Genomic DNA, 24,485 nt, shown 5'->3' with positions numbered 1-24,485 from the left:
GTTGGCCGACCATCTTGGAAAAAGACCCTTAGACAATTTATCAAGACTGATCAGTGTGAACAACCTTCCAACTGCAACTATTGAAATGTCAAACCTGTTTTCTACTGTTCCAGGTCCACCTCAGGTTTCTGATTGCTCTTGGACAAACAAACCGGGAGAAGAAAAAACAAAAACAAAAAAGGTTGGCCATCAAAAGAAGAGATTGGAAGCCAAGCAGAAAAGGGACAATTATTACCTGTGATTTCACAGCCCAACAAACTCGGTGCCTGTGCCTATGCGCGCATGTTGTGTGTGGGTGTGTGTGTGTGTGTGTGGTTAATCCATAACTCGGGTCAGGTCTTACAAGACAGAGCCAAACAGCTTTCTCTGATGGCCTCTGCATTTTTTTTTCATTCCCCGAGCTTTTCAATTATTCACAGCAGAAAAACAGAAAAACACTGCTCCCCCTCCCCGCCCTCCTTACAGAAACACACACACACACTTTCTCCTAATCTCCTTCCTTCAATATCTCTCCTCAGGCCCCCGTGTCACTGCCAACACCTTGCCCCATGTCGCTCTACCTAAAAGCTTTGCAAACTGTGACCTATCTGCTCACCCAAGTAAGAGGACACATGCGGAGAGAGGCGAGACGAGGCACAGGGAGCAACTAAGTGTGTGTTTTGACTAAACACACACTCTCACACACACCCCTCCGTATGCCGACACTCATGCATAAAGTGATTTATCCACCGCCTCCCATGCACACCTAATCAAATTTTATGTTTTGTTTTGTGTGTGTGTATGTGTGGGTGTGCGAGCGCATAGGTGCTTAAAGGCAAAAAGGATTGTGTGTGCGCAATTCAATCCCTCTCACCTTCTTTAAGGATCAGTGAGTGCTGCAGCCAAACCACAGGGACGTTGTATGTAGGGGAGCTGGAGTTGAACGAAGGCGACGAGGAGTCTCCTCTGACAGACCGTCAATTCAAGGGTCGATTCTAAACGCGGAAAACTACATGTAGCTCCCCCCCCGGGCTCTGCATGTCATCAGCATAGGTCAATAGCACTCTTACTGGTGTTGCCTTAAAACAGCTCCCTGTGCCGCTCCGGCTGACAGCAGAGGTTCCCGTCCGACCTTGGGCCGAAGACAAAGTTGTTTACCGTCTTTGACCGCGGCAGTGACGTGACGCACGGGTGGATCGATGTGCGAGTAGGAATACTTTATGCAGCGTACCATTTGTCGGGCCGGTGCCGTGATTTATTTGAGGGGCAAGAGCTACGCTAACGCCCAACGCTGACAAGTTTGTGTAAGACGGTGGTGAGACTGATTTCCAAATGCAGGTGGGTATCCCCGGAGTAGAGGGTTTGGATATTTCTCTCTCGGTCTTCTGCACAAGCCTTAGAATAAGGCTTGTGCAGAAGCCAAAAGAATAATTTTCCAATTTTTGGCCAATGGCCTTGCCCAACATCTGCGCACACTACAGAGAAAATCTCTAAATACAGAAATATATAACAAGTGTGAAATAGGTAGACTGTTTAAATATGTGATAAATGGTAAATGGAGCTTTACACCACATTCAGTCGTTCACCCATTCATGCACACATTCACACAACTGAGATGAGATAGACGGTACCCACAGCTGCCCTGGGTTCCTCTGACCACCACCAGCAGGCGAAGTCTCACCACAATGACTGAGAGAGACAAAGTGTGGATCTGAACTGCCAACCCACCACTTCCATTTGTATTGATCAGGGTGCTTTGAGATTAAATACACTCTGGATGCACAATTATTCCATAAATACAAAGACAGTAAACTAAAAGCACTCCTACCCTCTACCACAGTACATCAATATTAGCTGGTTTCTTACTCCCAGGCTATCAAACACAAAGCATCTATTTATATATAATAGAAAAGTGTTTTTCCAACCTTAGTGTTGCAAAACATACAGCTGGCATGGTAACAGGCATCTTTCTAAAGTTCAGAATGTAACAACCACATGACTGTATATTCCAGTGGAGGCCCGGCATGCAGGATGCCGGGCCTCCACTGGGTTCTGGAGGCCCGGCATCCTGCATGTTTTAGTTCTCTCTCTGGTTTAATACATCTGGGTCAAATGATGGCTCGTTAGAAGGCCTAAGAAGAACATTGTCATGCTGAGGAGGTTGTTACTACCTCCAGGGAGAGAACTGAAACATGCAGGATCCCGGCCGTCGAGGACCGACTTTGGGCACCCCTGGTCTATTCCAATAATCCTTAAAGAGTTGCTAAGATGTCTTTAATGATGAAAGAGAAAAAGAAATTTGACTTTGTGCATATGCCTAGTAAGATTCCACTACAATTAGTGTCTGTACTAACAAGGAAACCTAATAGGAAATGAGTAGTCATCCCTGAGGAACACCAGAAGTAACCGAGGCAACTCATGGATTGACACAAGAGCTTAGAGTTACATCAGCTTTGCTGCTCTTTACCTTCGGCAGGGCATACTTGGGAAACCTCATCTGGACGAACTCATTGCGCCGATAGGACACATAGTGCTTGGTGCGGTTACCTGTTGTGACCTATTGAGACGAAAAGAGAAAAAGACACTAAATGTAAGCCTCAGTTCATAACATTGCTAAATATTTTGTATAAATGTGACATTTAGTTACAGAGACATTATATCTGATAACATAGGACTTTCTTAATTTACTTTCTTTTAAAGATAGACTTTAAAAAACTCGGTATTCTGTAGAGGTGCTCCGTAAAGCTTACTAATAGTAAGTTCCATTAAATGGAAACTTACTTTAAGATTGAAAATGTAAAAACTTGACAAAGAAAAGTGACAATTTGGATATAAAAACACATAAATGTACGTTTAGGCTGAAGTTTAAAGTCATTTTTTGTCTTTGGAAATGAAAAAGAAGAAGATAGTGAGCATCAGCCCTTGTGCAACTCACTGGTCAAGCAGGAGTCACTATTTCTCATTAGTGGCTCACACATGTTGTGAGGTGAATTCAAAGAAACTGCCTCACATTGCAGAGATTTCCACAAAATGCGAGTCGCGCTGCCCTCCAGCTGAACCCAACTTCACCAACACAGCTGCAGAGGAATCTTCATAAAAGCCTGAGATCGACGGCACACTGAAGCTGAACATCGGAAATCTAACACGAGAGGTTCGCCTACCACTGCACTTTTTGTACATCACCGGTCATCTTCTTTTATTTTTTAGCTAATAGTAAATCTTTTAAAATCCTTTCTGAATCTGATGGATAATTAATTGCTTTTGAAAGCATCTGCAAAGGGGGAATTTATTTCCGTTTCTTTCCGCTCTTGTTTGAGCAAATCTGAATTTTTGTCAGCTCGTTCAGGAGTTGTGCTGAGAGGCGTCGGCTTTGATTGACAAGGGCAGACGAGCATGGGAGTGTGTTTAAATGCTAACAAGCGACTTGACAAAAAAAAGAAAAGAAAAAGTGATGAAACCGACCGAGTTTTTAAAACAGAATCGGCTAAAGAAAAGAGATCCTGACTGAATTTCTGAAGAGAAGTGGAACAATTAAGTGTAATTAGACTTTATTCTCAGCTTCTGAGAGGATATTTGTGTTTTACTCGTCTATATCTTAGCAGAAGTAGATTAATAGTATTTTCTCTTGCTGTATTTGATTCTGTTATATAACAGCAAGCCACGACAGTAAAATTATGAAAACCTATGCTTTCATATTGTCCTGTGTACTGTAAAAACTGTCCTAGTTTTTTACAGTACACTGGCCCAGTAAAATGCACTTATTTTATCTCATAAATTCCACTCTTTATAATAAGGTTTTGTTTTATGTACACAGAACATACATTCATGAGTCTCCAATGTTTAACTTGTAATTATAAATTGTTCTGTTTTGAAGCTTTTCAGCATCGATTTAATTCATACCTGAAAATTGACTTTTATGATAGTTTTAAGTCAATTTTTTTGAACTTTCGTTTCTAAGACAAAGGATTATAAATATAATAGTGTGGAAAGTTTTGAGGGTTAAGTCAGTGACTTGGTTTCTTTACTTTAATCTATTCTTTAAGGTAAAACATTTTTATTCATATGTGTTTCCATAATATAAGAATAAAGTGTTCAGTATAAGAACAAACAAAAATTCACATAATGTAGTTCAGGGCCTTCTTTAAAGTTACTTCTTAAGAGTACAACACAATGTACATAATTCATATGATGTTTCGTATGTGCCTATGAATATTTGTGATCGGCATGAAATACTAAAAGGCTGTTCTGTGAGTTACATTCATATTGTGTTGTAACTAAAACAGATGTTAGCTGTGATGCAACTTTTTGTGTTTTTTACTTAATCAAATAAAATAATCTGGAGGCTAATTAAGCGTCTTGGGCTCCTTTGTTGCTCTGGTTTCTCTGTTCATTAAGGCAAGTAATTGTTAATTATATGGCATTATTGTATATACAATCACAAAGCAAAAAATGTAACACAACGAGGTTAGGCTAGAAGTAATAAAAATAACTCAACAAACAGAAAAGCAACATTAAAAACCTCCAGAATTTAATTAACTTTGTGTAAAAAGAAAAATCTCCAGTAAGTTTTAAAAAATCAAACGGCATCATGAAAGGAGTAAAGAGGTAAACTAAGGAAATCACCGAGTTCTTGCTTGTTGATCTTAATCAATGCGGCATAATTACACGATTGTTCTTAGACATAAGGAGCTTGTTTCTTCAAAGCGCTGAAGGTCACAGCAAGAGATGCAAAATGGATTGTATATTGACCTTGTAACCAGATATAATCAAGTTCTTTTTCATGAAAAATATGAAATAGTGGCCCTGCTAACAGTTTAGAGTAATGACTGAGGAATACCAAGTCAAAACTACACATGTTTACAAGGAAACAAGCAGCTTTCATGGTTTTTATTTACTATAGTTTCTATATTGGACCTTCACTGCACCTGGATGAACCCGGCGCATCAGGTCTGCTAAGTCAAATGTAAACAGATTTGCGGGAATGCTTCACTTTCCTTCCAGACCGGTAAGATGTAAACATTTTAAAACTGTTGCAAACCATCAAGTAAAGTTATTAAGATTATCATTCATAACCCTGTGGTCAAATTTATCCAATGTAGATTAAAAATCTAACAGAATTCAGGCACCATGCTTCCCAGAGTTTGGTTACTTGACATACCTTTTTTTTTTAACCAGGATAAAATCTGAAGAAGGCTCAAAACAACAAATACAACACACAAAAAAGTACACCGGTTGATAGGGGGGAAAAAACAGCTACATGTCATTGAATCGGCCTCAAAAATGTTAGTTTGGATGTAGAAGCACCGACTGTGGAACACCTCCTACTAAAACCTGATTAGAATTTCTCTAGTAAATCAGATGTGATTCAGTTGTGGAGCTTGTATCGTTAAAATGTCCATAAAGATCAAAAGTATTCCAAAGGAAGTAGCAGAGGACGTCCAACACTTACTAAAATATGGTGTTCTGACGCTACATTTTGCACCGAAACAAAATATAGCATTGCTTTCTTTTGACTACATTTTTAAATCTGTTCAGAATTATTATTTTTCTTTAGGAGAATTTAAAGGATACATTTAATAACTTGTTTTCTCAGCTCCCAAGTGTCAGTAAGCTCCGTTTTACCTGCACGTATCCATTAATATGGTGGTGGTGGGTGAGTGATACTGGGAGAACTGGGTGAATTCCTGAAGAATAACTATACATGACCTTGCTGCTCCAAGGCATTTCATTCACTCTCGCAAGTAATAACAAAAGCGAAAGCTGCAGACACACATTCACACGTATTCATCCACATACGACGCGACACACACAACCCAACAGTATATGACTAATTCATCTCATTACAAGGACTCCGCTCTGCCGTGCCACATGTATATCTTCCTGTTATCGCATGCAAATGGGATTCACTTATCGGGCTTTGCATGCTTTAGTATACTGTACTGCATGGCAAGTCTATTACAGAGGAAATTAATTCAGCACACAATCCCAGAATAGCGATTCTTTTTCGATTTTATGCACACCGCAGTGCATAAAGAGTTATCTGGCCAGGAAGAATTTATCTAGAGAAAAACTGTGAAAGTTAAAGGCTTAACTCTGAAGGCAAACACAGTTACTAGTAAAATAAATGCACGCCTTGTTCGATGCGTCGCATCAGCATTTAGGAGGTGCTTTTTTAAAAAGATGTTATTTGAAACAAAGATGGCTACGTTCATATTAGTTTCTTAGTAAAATCAACACAGGCAATGCTGCTATAACTGAGAGAAAACAAATTCCTACCAAGTGTGTTAGCTCTAGTTTCCAGTGCAAATATCTTGGTACGCTTAAAATAAGACACAACTATCTTACGAGTAACTTTTAGCAAGAAGTACAAGCTTTTTTTTTACGTCAACAATTCCTTAATATTGATGAAAAAGCTACTAGTTCCCCTGGGTAAATATTTCACTTATAAAATGGAAAACATGTCTTGTTATAGGCCAATCCTGCAGTGGTCATCATTACCTTTACAAATATGTAGTCGTCTTGCACCAGCAGCGAATTGTGATCAATTCTACCCAGAAACTGGGCGGTCAGCATTTTGTCCGAACAGTTCTGGATGAGGCAGGTGACGTAGAGGTGGCCTGCGGAGAGACAGGAAGGAACAGGGCGGAAACATTGGTTACCGTTTAAAAATAAAAACAACTCTCTGTCCTTTCTAGGTCTATTTTGAATATTTAGCCAACCATTATTATTATTATTATTATTATTATTATTATTATTATCGGGGATTCCATAGCGATTAAGACTTTCCGATTCGCTGTTCACTGTATTTGTGGATTCAGCAATTTGCTGATTCTTCTGTGAAACAAAAATCCAAATTATTCATGGAAACTTCCATGAATAATTGTTATTCTTAAAAATCCACTCTGGATTTTAATACTTTTTTGTATTAATGAAAAAATTGCATTGGCTGGCATTTTCAGCGCATCCAATCGAAAAGCGCCACTCGTTTATCTTACAGTCGATTGGCTGTACTCCCAAGAAAGACAGAAAATGTTTGCCTCTGTGCTAAGGCAGTTTCCACTGAGCGCATTAACGCATATTAAGGTGTGTTTGGTGTTTAACTATTAAAATAGGCAGTTATAAGAACTTTAAAGGGGGTATTTGCACATTTTCAATGTTTAAAACATAAAACAAACTCTAGATGCCCCACAAGTAGCCATTTAAGTGATGTAAAAAAAAGCAAAACAAAGATGAAGGAATAGTAGTAAAACTTCATCTTTCACTGTAAACCTGCCACACGAAAAGCAGAGGAGGCTGCACACAGCGGGACGCAAAAATGAAAGTGTGTTAGTGTTGGAAAAGACAAGAAATTGAGACATCTCTTTTGTCCAAACACCATAAGATCCGACAGCTTCTCCATGGAAATCTGGCGTCCAAATGGTCGGGGCGGGGGAGCTGATCCTCACAGACAGACACAGCGAGGTTAGCACCTGTTGCAGAGCTCACCCACTGCTGAATTTCAATCCAGCAGATGCATCAGCAATATCAACACATTATCCTACACAGAGGCTGCGGCAAGCTGGTAGCAGAGAAAAAAATTATAATAACACACACACACACACACACACACACACAAAAACAGCACACTATCCCATTCTAAGTCTTCATGCACCCACACAGGTGTGAGGTTTGGAGTTCACATGTACAGTGTAACATTTCAATGGGACGGATGAGTCTGGATTTCCAGCCTCTGCAGTGGGAGGAAGCTTTTAACACATTCAGCCTCTGATAGGAGTCTTTTTATATCAACGTTACAAACATCCTTGTAACTTTATGTTGTCAGTTTTAAATTGTTGGTCTCACATGCAATTTCTGTACATATGTAAGCCAAATTGAATTTGCGTCGGGGTGATGAACCTTTCTTTAAGCTGCCTCCAGGTGTTCATGAGTCAGATGTGTGTTTTCATACATGACTCCGATATTGCAGAACCATAGACTTTGTGCCAAACAGACTTTGTGTAGCTCCCCCTGCTGTCCACATTGAAACACAGCACTCAGAACGAAAATGAGATGTTTAAAATGGCTTTCCAGAGTGGATTTTTAAGAACAACCCTTCCTGGAGTAATTTTTGTAAACTTAATCTCCAGAGATTGTGAAAAAAATTATTACATAGAAGAAGCGGTGGTTTTTGTAGTTGAGTAACTTTGAAAAAAATAAAAAGTAGTTTTACTCCATCATACTTTGACCTTTATTGAGTAATATTGCTACGAATAATCACATCTCTTACTTGAGAAAGTAAAAGTGAAACATATATTAACCAAAACTCCATCAGAGACAAACAAACATTATTTTCTATTTGCTGAGCGAGCAGCATATACTGTTTTGCATTTGATAATAAGTGAATATATGCAGGGGGGACAAACGGTAGATTACAGACTAGTGAGCTTGGTTTTACTCTATTTTTGGAGATAATCTATCTCAGATATGACATTATTTTTTACTAAAATGATTTTTTTTTCTGTTACTATATTATTGTGCATAAAATATTATGAAGTCATCAAAATGTGCTGAATGTTAATTATCTTTCTTTGGGAAATTCTTCTCAATCTGACTCGTATTGGCAAAGATTTTGTCACTCACAAAATGGCGGATATCTCACGGATATCTTGGTAGCTTTCATGTCTCGCTACCAAGACATGAAAGCCAAGGCAGCGTCCACTCTTCTGTGGTTTACGGTTTCACTGCTACTTGACATATAAGCTGAACAAGTTAATAACACGCTAAACAGCGTCAAAGAAAACACAACCTGCATTTCTCTTTGGAAGAATTTTTAGCCGCGAAATAGCTAGCTAGCCTAGCAATGATGTAGCAATTCAAAATCATTGCTACATGATGTTAGTACTTAATGTCAGCATTATCTCCACCTGCTGGTGGGTTGTAGGTATTACAATGTCTTTCTTGTTGGTACGGTTTCAAACAGCCTTTTTTCTGGAAGGTTCTCTTTGGTCCTCCGACCTCCTCCTTTAAGGGAATGTATACTTTGGTGACATCTTATATTGTGTGACAGCATTGTTTCTCAGAGGAATAAAAGGAGAAGAAAGGACAATCAGAGTAATGACTTTAGCTCCGGGATGAAAAAAGTCTACATTGCATCACCTAGTCAGACCCTCTTTATTGGCACTGTACCCTGCCCTCCCCCACCAACGCCCCCCCGAGACACTGGAGAGGTGTCCGCTGTAACAAATGGAGTGGCTAATTTATTGAAAAGCCCAGACATTTAATCAAAGCAGCATATGGCGAGGAACTCATTAAAAAACTATTACGGCGGGCTAAGTGTTCATTTCCGGCTAGTGGCTTGTGCACTTCCTCATGCCTTTTTTAGCTGTCCTTTCACATCTGCAAGCGCGCATATTTGTTCTTCCCCAAAGCAACTGAGGTATTATCCCTGGGAAAACTGTAAGACGACAAGTAAACAGGATTTTAGAATTTTGTTTGGTCTAATAAACTGGTTGTTTGAATATTTAGACTTGAGGGAAATGTGTGTTTGTGTAGGTATCTCTGTATCAGTCGATGTTTCCAGGCCTGTATATATCTACACATGCTTCCCTGCACATCAGTCTCCCTAATGACACACACACACACACACACACACACACACACACACACACACACACCCACACACACACACACACACACACGTACACACGCACACACACACACACACACACACACACACACACACACACACACACACACACACACACACACACACACACACACACACACACACACACACACAGTTATTCTCCCTGTAAGCCCCCGTTGCACACATGGCTCATCCATCAATCAATCGGCGCGGATCTTTTCTGGAGTGCCGTACCCTCTCGCCAGCCGGAGGCCCAGAGCGACGAGAGGCCGCCGTTCCTCGTCTCACATGGATCCCCTCGACTCTGCGTCCTTCGCTGTCGCTCACCGTTTAACCTCGGCGGCGCAGCGTGTGACGAAGGGTGGACTGAACAGAATGGTTTTGCACGCCTGGTCGCCCCGGCCCCGCTTTGACTCGGCTTCTATCTGGGCACCGAAAAAGAGAGGAGGAGCATGTGGCGCCGCCCGCAGCCCCAGGAAGCGCTCCCATGCCTGGGCACCCGGCCCGCACAGACGTCCCTTTCCTCTTCGCACTCGCCGAAGACAGGCGGTCCCTGTTCAGGCCGACAGATTTCACAGCACTCTCCTCAAGAGGTTCGGCTTTTTTTTTTTCTTTTTTTGTTTCTACAGGGCAGTTTCATGAAGAAACAATAAGCGGACGAATAATTCATTTAAAAACAGGTTTTTCACGCCCTTTGACCGTCATTCACAATGAACCCTCACTTATAGCTGGAGGGTTATTTAAGTAATGTATAAACACAAGTGGACATTTACAATATTTACAATGCCCACCCGCATCCATTTACATCACCAACTCACTAAGTACAACATTTATGATCACTTATCGTTTCTAGTAGCTGCACTGAACAGTTGACTTGGTGGTTGGAGGAGAGAATAACTCACCACACAGTTTTGGGAACTGAGAACATCCACAGGGATTAAAAAATAAAGTAAACTAAGGTAATGAATCCAAGGTAGTTGGTACTATTCACATCATACCAACTGTATGCTGGCGTGTCTGCAAACTTTATTTTTGGGGTCTAAGTGTGAAGAAATGAAGCAAACACTTTTTCGTATAGATTTCGTATGAATTAGTTTTATTGTGTGCATTTCGGTAAAACCGTCATTTTGTGGAGGAATTGATCTCTGAGGAGGTACGTTTGAGCCCCTTGTACTCTGCTGCCTTTCTTTTGAGATGCTATTTTGTCCAAGAAAAAAATGTCCTCACCTACCTGATCAGTAGGATTTTCAAGGAGAAATATCAAAATGCCCACGCCATGGGAGAAATTTAAGACACCATTGTCATCGTCATTGCTACAAGGTTTTATACATATATAAAAAAAAAAGAATAAAAAAAATCAGTGCAACTTATGTTTTTATTCACAGGGTTACGTTATTTCTTCTGGCACATTTGTGGAGGTGATCTGTCGTATTGGGGCTTCTCAAAAATTTGTCCTTGATTCGCATTTGTCAATATTTTTTCAGAAATGTTTTTAAAGATTCTGTTTTTTTTCCTCAACCAAACACACATTTTCCACGCAAACTAGAGCATCTGAAAGAGTTTGTTCTTGTCGTGGCGGCGTAGACGGGACCTGAATGTTTAGCCATTGAAAGGAGGAGAGTGTTTCCACTGCCAGTTGGTCTTTCATTGGAGAGGCAGAAACGTACGATCGATAAGCTATAAAAGATCCACCATGTCTCACAAAAACACCGTAAGCAGTCATGTTTTTGTGTCCTCCAATCAACGGAGAGCGTTGTGTGACGCCAGAAGCTCCACCGTTATCTTACTATCCCTAAACCATTTCCCTGTGAAGCTGCAACTGAAGGAATTGTGAGGCATGGTTTGGTTGCAAAAGCCTCTTTTACAATTAAACCCACAAAAAGGCGCACTGGAACACATGAACCTGTGATGTATCACTAAGTGGAAATGACGCATTGGTTTCTTTGACGTTGACACACTAATAAATAAAAGAATCATCACAGTACCTCCACTTGAATCTTGCATTTCCATGTGCACCAGATCAGGGTCCAAATCCACACCAGACACAGACCTAAAAACACACAGAGGTTTTCCATTATTATGAAATGTTTCTGATCGTTTGGTTTGATAATAGATCTTCATTCAAATACTTTATGTATGCGCAGTAGTGCATCAGAGATTTATCAAAGTCAGATTTTTTCCAGACCGGTGAATACTGACGCAATACCAGGTCACATTAACTCCACTCTTTGGTGTGAAGGTTGTTATTGAAAGAAGCTAACAAAGTGAATGATTTAGGTATAGCAATAGTTTAGCAGATCGTGTGTAACTGGCTTTTAGAAATATAGCTTTACTTTCTACACATCAGTTTTTCATTTAGAATGCTACAACAAAGAACCAAACTTTTGCTTATTAGTTCTTTTTGTTTTGTTTTTGGTCTGATTGTTTCAGGCATAAAAAGGAGCCACCTGCTACAAAACATCAACTTGTTCTCACCTTGGGGACTTTTTGATGAACTGCTAAAGAAGCAACTTGGATCTTAGCTGATTCGGCAAACATTAGCCGAGCTGAAGGTATAGCAGCAACGTAGCGCTGTTTTATACCTTTAGGTTTTCAACCTCTGTCTGTTATGCTAGATTTGGAATTGTTGGCAGTATTTTGGAAATCAACGAGTTAAATACGTAGTGAAAACACACTGCTGTTTAGAGCTAGCAATGCTAACCATGCAAATAGAATAAATTGAAGGTTCTTATAAGTAATTCTTAATGACCCTGGCTAGCTTTATAGCTAGCTAGCTACGAGAAGCTGATTCAAATGTAGCTAGCTAGACAGCTAGATAACACATTAGTGATTCCTGGAAAGATAGGGGATGGGGGGGGGGTAATTATTTGTCTCAGCATAGCACAAAAAACAATAATAAAAATAAAAATAAAAACACTCAACAATAAATAACAATGAGGTTGAATAAAGATATTTTAAAAATGTATAATCTCAGTAGAAAATATGGAATTAAAAGGACAATGTCATCCCAGCAGAATACATAAGAAATAAATAAACTGAGTCATAAATAAGGACATCAAAGCATGCTGGTGAACTGCCTTCAATCCCCCCAAGGTGCCCGAGTAAATAAATAAAGCTTTAGTTTAAGGGAAAGTGCAAAATAGGAAGCTTCCATTTCATTCTGAAACACTCAGAGCTAAATACAGTTTTAGTGTCGTTCTTTGCGCCCTTTGGTGATCTGCAAAATTAGCAGCACGTTTGATTAGAACTCTGTGATTTAATGGAAAGTTAAAACATTATTACTTTTCTTATATAGACAAATTAAGAGCAATGATTAACGTATAAGGGTGGATTGAAAGAAGAAAAACATCAGACCGCTAAAAGGAGTTCCATTTCTTCTTATATAAATCAAATGGGTCTTCACGAATAAATTGTATTTGATCTGTTATGTCTTTGTCTTAATCAGGGCTCATTTAATGCTGTGAAATAACACTGAGACATTAATTACAATCATTTTATGTTGAAACTGGGTATTTTTCAGATCAGCTGTAACTAAAGGGAACGATGCATCGCCTGACCAAAACACTGTCCAGTTTCCTGTCAATAATAAAAAAAATTTTTTTAAAAGACCTTTTTCTTAAGCAGAAAATAAAACAGGCTTGTGTATTTTGTCAACGTAATTTTCAGAAAGATTGAACACCTACTGGAAAAGTTGCAACCTTGGCAATTTGAGACTTCATTTTCTGCTGCTTTCTTGTCATTTTATCTTAAAACGCAATGACAAATTAATTAAATCCTTCTGAAATGATTTTTAAGAAAAAGTATATTTCTTTTAAAAGTGTTAATAACACTCTAAACACACTAAAACACACTAAAACTGAACTTTGGATACCACTACAGTTCTTTTATTTTTAACTTGAGAAGCAGACACATTCTCAGTTAATGTGTGACGCGAATAATCTACCAGGGCTCCTACATTATTGTAAAATTACAAATCATTTATGTAACGGCCTGATACTTAATCTTAAATTTATAGAAGGTGCTGTATTTTTATTGTATACGTTTGTGCCTTTTTATTAGGAGAATAAAGCGTTACTGACCAGAAGATTCTGTCCTTGGTCACCCTCTCTTGAAGTAAAGTCCACTTGCGGCCCAGATCGGTTGAAGCGAAGAGCTGCAGACAAGAACGCAGTGAGACAGAAAAACCCAACACTTAGTGCGTTTAGCTTTAATCATGGCCACAACCTGTAGCTTATTACCAGCTGGATCGCTCTCAATGGAGGTTAAATTGATGGGATGGAATATGAAAAAAATAAAATAAAAAAATCACCCAATCAAGCTACAGAATTTCATGGTTCACCAAGTCAAGATTGAGCTCAGTTAATTATTAATCATAACAGGTGAGGACTGCAAAGTGCATATGTGGTGTGTGTGTGTGTGTGTGTGTGCGTGTGTGTGTGTGGGTGTGTGTGTGTGTGTGTGTGTGTGTGTTTGAAACTTCTTGAACTACGCTCAGGACAATGTGTTGGTAGTAATATGCAGGTTGGTTGAACCATTGATCGCAGCTATAATGAAATTCTATCGATTTTCAAACTGTCCTTGATATCTGAAAAATTAAAGTCAGAAAAGGATTTGAGCACAGACCTCTGTATCGTGCGACTTTGACAAAGATTTACTACCATTTCATTAAACCTCACCTTTTTTCCCTACCCTCATTTCTCGTGTGTGATTTATCCTTTGTGAAATATGTCGTCACTAAAGGCCCTTCCTGTTAAAAACGTAAAGCTCTGAGTATAAAAGCGCAAGAAGCCTGGACCCTTTTTTGTGGCATACTTAGACTTTATTTACCCATGTAAAATGTAAAGAGGACTCCATAGGAAAGCATTGTGGAAACAAAAAAGGGCTGATTTCAATGGGAAGAAGCTACTTCACAGTCTAGGTAGCTGAAGTCTAGAGTGTTTGGTGTGATGAATCTTGTTCGGGACGTTTCCAGATGTTTCTGAGGCGAAATCAGAAATGTACCAAGTCTTAACTCCAGTAGGCAAGACTCAGTACACAAGGACTGAGCTTAATGAGTAAACTGCAGCTTTATATGTTGTTTCGTGTCTCTGTAATCACTGCAGGTCGGGTGCTATGGCTAGTGACCAAAAGGACAAAATCCTTTCCTCTTAAGAGTTTAATCTTAACTCAAGAGTCCATGTTACAAAGCATCAGAGTGGAATCTGCCTCTGCCAAATCAAGCCAGTAAAGCGAAGCGGTTCAAGGAACTGGTAAGGATGCCTTTGATAACTCTGAAGAAAAGGTCAGAGAGTCTTGCTGGTGAGTTGGAGGAACGTTGCTGTACGACGGGAAGCAGAAACCGCCTGAAAGAAATCCATTAAGATTTTTACTTTTTTTTTTTTTTGCACTGAGACATTTAAATTCCACTTGCACCAACTTTTACGTTGTGGTTTATGGTTTCTGTGGAGTGTAGCTTCTAACAATAACAAGCTGGACGATAAATTCTCCCAAAAGTTACTGTGATAAACGACAATATTGTAGTTTTGAGACCGCTTTGAAGTAATATATTGGTGATGGCGTTGTAACGCAAGTACAACCTCTCAAAGATCAATAAACTTTAACTTCTAATGAGCATTTCACATAGGAACTGGAAGACATTTTAAACATCAAAAATAAATTGAAAAATAAATAAATAAAACAACAAATGAAATGGACACTGAAGTTTCTGTAAACAGAACTGTCCTTCAAAATGAGGGCTAGTTGAGACCAGTACACCAGACTGAAGACTGTGGTCATCCAGACTTAAGTAAAAAGGCCTAAAATGATTGTAACAAAACATTCTTTTTTCTTTGCATACCTTTAAATAAGTCAAATCTACATCGTGTGAAAATTGTACACACTATATGTGTTTATGATGAAGATTGGCGATCTGACTTTATACATCAAGTTATTACCCGTCAAAAAAAGAATTTTAACTCCGGTTTCGCTTTATCCTCAATGAAGACACGACGACGATAATTCATTTCTTACGAACTTAGAACAATTGAATGTGATAAACTGTAAATGTGATATCACAAAGCACAACCAGCATGACACAAGGTCTCAATTATAGACGAGGGCAGAGCCTTTCACACAGACGGGTCTCTACTTGTGCGGCGCGGTCGTCGAGCGACTGCGATGCCTCCCGGCTACAAAGAGAACGGAACTAAAACAGCATCTGAAGGCATTTTCAGAGCCACGAAGCCGCATTATTATCTAGCTGTGGGCGCGCGCGCGTGTGTGTGTGTGTGTGTGTGTGTGTGTGTACATTCATTAGGCAGCACCTGAGGATCCCTCCCTGCCCTACATCTGTCACTGTTAAATAGCCGGTTTTAAGGCTCCAACTGTAACTGACAATTTCCCTCTAATGAGAACGCCAGACTTTGAAGTTGCATGAGAACACAACGTATTGTCTCGCATTCGGAGACGCCCTCTGCGCCTGAGTTACTTCCACGATAATTGTCGACTCAATACGTGCTGCTCACTTTCAGTTCGTCTCCCAAGGAAGCAGTTTATATAATCAGTCCAAATGTTAGAAAATTAACAGCGCGCCAGTCTGTCCGCTGCTCATATTTTCTTGTTCTAGCACCATTCCCGCCACGCTGTGAACAAGAACAGCCATGTCGCAAACGCTCAGCTGCCAAGTCCATGACAGAGATGCTAATAAGACGGATTATCGAATCGGGGACAAACTTGGCGTGTTTGAAACGGGAAGTCTCAGAGTCCCTGGTCCCTCACCCGTCCGTCCTTGCAGTACGCCAGCAGCTTGTCTTCCTCCTTTGGGTGGAAGATGACGGTCTCTGGTGTGAAGGCGACCGCCTGCCGTTGGAAGGAGGAGCCCTCGTCTGTGCTGATGAAGAGCATCTGGTCTCGTTCGTTGATGGACGAGCCCACCATGACCACCTGAAAGACCGAAGGCAAGGAGAGGTCAGAAGTCAAACGCCTGGAGAGCTAATGTTCTACAGTGGTGATGTTCAGATTGGGGGCCTCCAGAGGGCGCTGTGGGGGTGGTCTCAGAAAGTTGGGAAAACATTGCAAAACAGAAAAAAAATTAACCTTGTACATTTTTTTTTTATTACTTAAATGTTTTTTTAGCATCATTTATTTAGTTTATTGTTCAGTCTTTGTGAAATAAAATATAAGTTAAAAGAATTTATTTAAATGTTCTTTTGCTACGCATAGACCAACAAATCGTTGTGTGTGTTCAAAAAAACAAACCAGTTGTCACCCACAGCCTAAGTCAGTTTTGGGAGTTGGAAGGCTGCGACAAGCATTGTAAAGAAAAACTGTAGCACCTGGTAATAAATTCACAATATCTTATCTGACAATGTCATTTTCCACCACGGAACTCACGGCCGTCAGTATGAGGCAGCACTTATGCTAAATGAATGTAGGAAGTATTGAACAGTGAATATAAAACATTCTAAAAGTTGATGTTTATTTACATATCCTGTAGCAGAGTTGTGCATATTCTCTCCCACACAAATGAATTGTGCAACTTCACGTTTACATTTACTCAACCATTATATAAACCTCAAAAACTTTTTTTTTTTTTTAAATCAACTTCAGAGATGGACGACCTTGCATTGATTATCTATTTAGAGTTTTATAGCTCACAAAGTGAAAGCACTAAACACGGGCCAGAGCAGGACCTGCCCAACCACCAATCACAGTTATGAGCCATTTAAAGCTACCAATAGCAGAAATCAATAGGAATTAATGAGCCAGGACCATTCATGCGCAGCATAAGAGCAGCAGGACGCTGACCAACGAGAGTTTGTTGGTGTAAATTATGATCCAGACTTTCCATCCGCAACACCAGAGCATATTTAATTAAAAGTGTGTTTGCTGTCGGTGTCAGATGAAATAATGCAAAGCAGTGAAGGAAGTATGTTAACATAAAACAATTCGAAAGGTTTTAAATCAGTGAATATGATTGTTGTACGTGGATGGAACTCGATATGCCTTTACACTACAAGTCTCATTAACCCAGCAACATTCAGACACCAACAAGTAGATCAGATTGAACAATTGGCGTGCAAGATAATATCGACGTGCGGCACAAAAAGGAGGCATCCAATCACAAGACTTCTAAATGCCGAACTGAACCAGAGCTGCTTTTCTGCAAATAAGTAAGTTGTATCAGCAAGTTCAGTTGGAATCAGCTAAATCATGACTTCGGACACTTCTGAGTTAGTTGGAGGCAGACCTATGGATGTATTTTAAGACTAAACCTGGAACCCTCTGCTTTCTTGTTTGACCCAATGGGAAAGTCTGTAGAAATCAGCCAAGATATCAAGAAGAGAATTGTGCAGCTGCACAAGTCTGAATCACCCATGACAACTATTTACCGACGCTTGAAGGCACCACATTCTGTTCAAACAGTTGTGCACAAGTATGGACATGATGCGATGTCCAGCCCTCATACCGCACAGGAAGGAGGCAGGTTCTGTGTCTTGGTTGTGTGCAGGTAGACACCAAGGTCTGGAGAAACTGGTGAGACAGGATCATTATCCACAGGGAAACGCCTCTTACACTGACATGGGTTAAAAGGCCGTTCGGCAAGGAACAAGCCTCTACCCCAAAAGAATGAACAAAACACCAAATTGCAGTTCGCAAACACAGACCCTTATTTTCAGAGACATGTCCTGTGGTCTGATGAAACCAAAGTGGAACTGTTTGGGCATGATGACCATTGTTACATTTGGAGGAAAAACAGGGATCACTGTTGGAAACTATTCCAACAGTGACGTATGGGGGAGGCAGCGCCAAGAGGACCTGGTGCACTACATAAAGCAGATGGCATCATGACGAAAGAACACTATGGAAAGGCTACAGACATCCACCAGGAAAATGGCTCTTGGGCGCAGATTGGTGTTCCAAATGGACAATGACCCTGACTATACAAACGAAGAGGTTACAAAGTGTTTTAAGGACAACAAGTTCAATGTGCCAAATCACAAAGCTCTGATCTTAGTCATCGGGAGATCTTGTGGGCAGATCTGAAAAGGCATCTGGAAACAAGGTGGACTACAAACCTGTCTTAGGTTCTGTCAGTCCTGTAAGGAGGAATGGACCACAACTTCAGCTAACTACTGTGAGAACACTGATGAAGGAAACCTAAAACATTTAATATACAGTCAAAGGCAATCCTACCAAATACTGAGGACATGTTTGCAAACTTATGATTTTTAAGGTATTAAAAAATCAACTGCTACATTTAATGGTCGCCTATCTGTGAATTAGAATAGAATAAATTATTGCCTAAAGTTGATTGCTTGAATTAGTGAAACTGTTGAAATCAATTACTAAGAGGGTCTTTGGAATTGAACACAAGAACAACCTTTTTTTTTGTCTTGGTACTTTATCCCTCCGGCTTTTTGGGTTGAGAGACTCTATGAGATTTAATTATCAGGATGCTTTGCAATTTTTACCAAACAACTAAAACACTTGGACTACAGGAATCTGAAACTTGGGATCATTGTTAAAAATGGGAGCTTTGTTCAGGAAACAAAAAGAACTAAAATGGGTCTCCAAGAATCCTTTAATGTTATTTTCTTCCTAATAACATTCACTTATAAGCAAAGTAACTAAAGGCAGCCTTGTACTGCAATGTTTAAACATAAAAAAGCACTTTGCCAAATATGAATTTGGAGTTAGCCCAGCATTTCCATCCCTTTTAATCATAAAGCAGACAGATTTATCAAAACTAATGTTGTGTTTATTTAATACTTTTAAAATGTTTTTTTTCCCCCTTCTTCTCCTTCTTTTCTGCTCTCCGTTAAGATAAAAGGTTCAACATCAAATAAGCTTCACACTTGCAATGCACTTAACTGTAGAGCTGCAGCCGCATGCTGGTTCTATATTATATTAGAGAAATTAAATAAATTTATACGCCTAGAGACACACGCAGCGACTAAGAGGACGCAAATTCTTTTTGGTATTCTCATCATGACTGCAATTAGGCAGCGTGTGAAGAACGTCTCACATCTTTCTGGCTGGAATGCTTAAGTGCTCTGTGTCTGTGTGTGGGGGTGTGTGTGCGCGTATGTGTGTGCATTTATTTATAGTACCTTGTGGGGACCATTTTCCTGACACATACTATGCTGTGGGGACCCACTGCTCCTTGTGGGGTCCAAAGCCTGGTCCCCACAAGGGGAAACACTGTTTTTGGGTCAGGGGTTAGATTTAGGACTAAGGTATGGATTGAGTAGGGCTGAAACGATTCCTCGAATGATTCCAGTACCTCGATTATTAAAATTCCTCGAGGAAAATGTATCTGCCTTGAAGCGTCGTTAAATTATGTTTTATTATGTCGCGCACCGTGTCAATCAATCAATCAATCAATCAAATTTTATTTGTATAGCACATTTCAGCAGCAAGGCATTTCAAAGTGCTTTACATCATTACAAACACAGAAACACAATGCAACATAGAATCAACAATCAAAACAAAGCATTAAGTCAAGTTCCATCAATAAATGTCCCACCCGGATCATTATTTGTGGCTAGCAGCGCTCTTACTTCCGCCTAGGAGTTGTTGTGAAGTGCAAGCAGGACGGTGGTGAATCGTGCGCCGTTTTGTCACGGTTTGGGGACAAATAAGGATTGTTGAATTTTTGTGGTGCGATGGTTGGAGTGTTAACTTACTTGGCTGTTGTTAACTTTCAGTTGATTAAAGTTCCACATCTGCGTTGAAGTTTTGGTTATTTACTCATAAAATTGACTCTATTCGCGTAGTTAGATGTTCACACTCATGCTCTTATTGAGTATGAACTCAATGGTGGGTGAAGACTGTTTACACTTAAGTTTTATTTCTTCTTCTCCCGTTCTCGCTCTTTCTTTCCCCAATAACTTTATTAACAAAAGATATAGAACAAAGTACAACAGAGAGGGTAAAAATATAAACATAAATTCTATACTTTAGGAAATTATAAAACACGTAAATTAAGTCAAATTTAAATTGATGCTTGAAGGTTGTAGTCTTTCAAGGGCAGATATAATTTGAATTAAGTTAGCGCTTTAGCGTTAACCAGGGCTAATTATCATCTCGGTGTAGCACATTAACCTTAGCAAAACGGGTTATGATTAGTGCTTCAGGGTCAGAATTTAGTTGTGTTGCTAAACTCTTATGATAATTACTGTAAAAGAAAATGCATGCAACTAAATCTCACTCGCCCTCACATGGATTCTATTTCTACATAAGCGCTGTTCCAAATTATTATGCAAGTGACATTTTCGCAGGTTTTCTTAAATGTTCAATGCAAATGATGGTCAGTATAATTTTCAAGCCATGAACTATTACAGTATAAATCAAATTTTCCTGAACAAAGCTCCCCATGAGAACAGGATTTTTTTCAAAAATAAAAAACTCAAAATGCTCTGTTCCAAATTATTATGCACAGCAGATTTTCTAAACATTTTATGGATTATAAAGAACTGCAAACGGTCATTCTTTGAATGTGCAGCATCAAGTGTTCACATGTACTAAAATCAAAAGCTGTTTCAATCAAAAACATCTTACAGACCGAGTTACATGTTAACATAGGACCTTCTTTGATATCACAGCACAATTCTTATATCCATTGAACTTGTGAGTTTGTGGAAAGTTTCTGCTTGTTTTCATATCTTGTTATACAGCACTACACTATCTGATGATTTTCCTCAGCAGAGATCCTTACTCATATTGCTTGAAACCTGTGGCCTGCTTAATAAAGTGGAACATCCTTCTTAAGTAGATTTCCTTTAATTGAGCTCAGCAGACAAACTAATCAACCAGCTCTCTGAAATTAATTATAGTGATTCAAAGAGCCCTGACACACAATACCATCTATAAATTTAATAGCACAACAAAAACTGTAATCTTAATGACACTTAAATCCAATTTGAATAATAATTTGGAACATGGTGTAAAGTCAAAATTTGCTAAAATCAAAGTCAGACTTTAGCAAATCTTTAAACCGTAAAGCTGTTATTCTGACCTTCATTTTTCCTCGACTCTTACTTAAACATCAAACATTACTCGTGTAGAAACCTTTTATTGAAGGTTTGCACTTCATTAGATAAATCACACACATAGCATGTATAAAACAACAAAAACAACATAAAAGAAAAAACAAAACACTGTTGTCAGCTTATTTTGCTAATTTCTGTTCTGGACCTTGAGCAAAAGTATTTAACAGGTCCCACAGGTTTTCTAACCTGCTACTGTAGCAAGATTACATTTGGTGTGAGGTCATTTACGGGCTTGACATGCATGAATTAATGAGATTTAAATATGATTTTATTTATTTATTTTTTACAATTTTTAATATTTGCTACGTCCACAAAGGACAAATTAGGTCAATTAAACGTGAAAAAAAAATAATCAGCTCTTGTTTGACTCAACCTGTGTGCTGAAAAATGTCTTTTTTATTTTAGATCCATGCAGACTTTTAGAACAATTTTTTCCTAATAAATAGCATTGTTGCAGGCAAAACAAATATTTCTGCAAATTTAAAATTTTCAATTTTTAAACCACTAATAAATTATCAAAATACCTTCTATTTATAAATTAGCGAGCACAAGTGCCAGAAATGGCCTGTTTTAAGACAGTGCTGCATCGTTTTTTACAGTACTAGTCTCATTGTGCACACCAGTCTTTCAGAGGAAAGATGGTTTTTGCTTTAAGTCCCTGAAAGGCAGAAACATCCATCAGCTCAACCTGCCTCTGTCAGCATGTCCCTGTTTAAAGGACATCACTCAGTTTAACCTCTGACAGATGGACATCCTCCAACACAAGCATCCTACTCCATCAGTGCGCACACACACACACACACACACACACACACAGATCAGACCATCGGGCATATGAACTGGGCATAAATTAGATGCATAAAACCCTGAAAACAATCAGACCTTTGAATCTGAGGGTGTTGGCGCCTACAGAGGACGGTGCACAAATGTGCGCAGACCTTTGTCGATATTCTGCTACGGTAGAATAAACACATCATCCTCCTGCTACTTCCTGTCGTCTTCTTTGTCGTTTTCGTCAGTAGTAACATCCGGCTGTTGATCACGTGACTTACGTGACGCGAAGAGGGTGTTCCCATTGCAGTTTCGCGAAATACAGCTATCTCAATACGACCGAGAAGCTAGCACAAAAGCATATCGAAAAAATTTGAATTTTTGTCAAAATTGCCCTGTCTCCATTTAGCAAATTTATTTTCGGAATTCCAATTTGTGCAATTTTATGGTTAACAGAAACACAACTGATCAACCAGGAATCTGTAAAGCATAGCATGACGCAGCGTTAGCACACTTTGTGAAGTTCGACATGGGCTCACTGAAATCTGCAAATGGGGATCAAGGTGAAGCTCTAGAGAAAGAAGTATTTGGTAACGTTTTGGAATTTCAGGCCTAAAATGACTGAGTTGGTTAAGGTAAATCAGCCGTATTTTAAAAAGTACTTTTTCTGTCACACAGGCAATCAAGACACTTTTCACTAGAGCCGCAGTCCTCCAGTAGCACTCAAAACCTCCTACACTCATGTTCAGATTGGTACAGGCAAATTGGGCGTAAGTGCCTTGCTCAGAGGCAAATATTGAAATGTGGCAGGAGAGGAAGCTGGAATCAAATCCACGACCTCCTGTTTGCAAGACAACTATGCTCTCCCCATTGTGCCACAGTCTTCCCATTGCTGAAGAGATGACAAAAAATATTATATATATATATATATATACATATATATATAGTAAAGCTGAGATCACAGAGATCCTGAGCTAACAGCTAAGAAATGAATCTTTCTCCAGGAAATTAATGACTTCATCATTTTTGCAAGTCAGTTACTGCCTCAAGCAGAGATCATGAATCTTTGGATCTTGTTTAAGAGAGATGTAGGATGAAAGAGGACAATGGAGAAATGGATCAGGGCTCTGGCTGTAAAGGAGAAGAAAGAGCTGAGTCAACAAGCGAAGCTCTCGATTTACAGATCCAGCTACGTTCCAACTCTGATCTACGGTGGTGTGAAATGGATCACGACTGAAAAGACGACACCCTGGATACGAGGAGCTGAAATGAATTTTCTGTTTATGGAGACTGGAATCAGCATTGGAGATAAGGCGCGTAGATTTATCAATCGTGGGGAGCCTGCTACTCTAAAGGATGATGATCGAGACGCCTATTGGATATCTCCCCCTGGAGGCTTTCCAGACACATCACACTGGAAGGAGACTGCTGGGCAGACCCAGAACTGACTGGGGAGCATTAAGTCTGTTTTCACGCAAGATAGTCTGGTAAACTCGATTTGATTGGGCACCAAAGTCGCAACATTTGTTCCATTTTCAGCTGGCACTGTTCGCTTTCACACTGAATTGTGTCAGACAATCAAAACCCTTTGAAAAATCTGTTCCGCTCCATACCCCTTCACCTGTGGTGGCGCTGCTCCACGAACTACTGTAGGGAACAACAAAAAATATCAGAAGAAGACATGAGCAGAACTTCCTTTGTCACAAAATAGAGTAGCATCAGATTTCAGCAGATGTAGGATTTCTCTTTGGTCTTTGGTAAAACTCCACGAGCCATTAGCTCTAGACTGTCATGCTAGATTCCCATGTTTGTTTTGGTTGCATTTACCCAGAGAAACCTGCGCTATACTCCACTTCCTGCTTTGGGAGAAGTCTCTGGTCCGCCTTCACATATGCATTCGAACCACACCAGAGTTCACTTCAATGGAACCAAGATCTAGGTTTGTAGGTGGAAAAGAGTCTGCTTTTTTTGTCTGCATCAGTTTGATTGTGCATTCAACATCCCAAAATGGACTGGACTTTCAAGACAAACAGACTAGAGTTTGATTAAAGCGGTCTAAAAAGTGCTGGTGTGAATCC

The 24,485-nt window shown here is 39.6% G+C and overlaps 1 protein-coding gene across 4 annotated transcripts in view; it reads right to left on the bottom strand.

Annotated features, from left to right (window-relative positions):
• The window catches only part of sorcs2 (sortilin related VPS10 domain containing receptor 2), a 309,510-nt gene that overhangs the window by 35,819 nt on the left and 249,206 nt on the right, over positions 1-24,485 (bottom strand). For all 4 annotated transcript variants that reach the window (XM_023346473.1, XM_023346475.1, XM_023346472.1 and 1 more), the window contains exons 4-8: positions 16,361-16,525; positions 13,684-13,757; positions 11,590-11,654; positions 6,478-6,596; positions 2,447-2,536 (exon numbers count right to left, since the gene is read on the bottom strand). In XM_023346473.1, the coding sequence (XP_023202241.1) occupies positions 2,447-2,536; positions 6,478-6,596; positions 11,590-11,654; positions 13,684-13,757; positions 16,361-16,525 (513 nt within the window). The remainder of the gene's footprint in view (positions 1-2,446; positions 2,537-6,477; positions 6,597-11,589; positions 11,655-13,683; positions 13,758-16,360; positions 16,526-24,485) is intronic.

Source organism: Xiphophorus maculatus, chromosome 14 (genome assembly GCF_002775205.1).
Source record: "Xiphophorus maculatus strain JP 163 A chromosome 14, X_maculatus-5.0-male, whole genome shotgun sequence".
Lineage (NCBI taxonomy): Eukaryota > Metazoa > Chordata > Actinopteri > Cyprinodontiformes > Poeciliidae > Xiphophorus > Xiphophorus maculatus.
The sequence above is the reverse complement of the archived record's forward strand: the minus strand, read 5'-3'. Positions and strand labels throughout refer to the sequence as shown.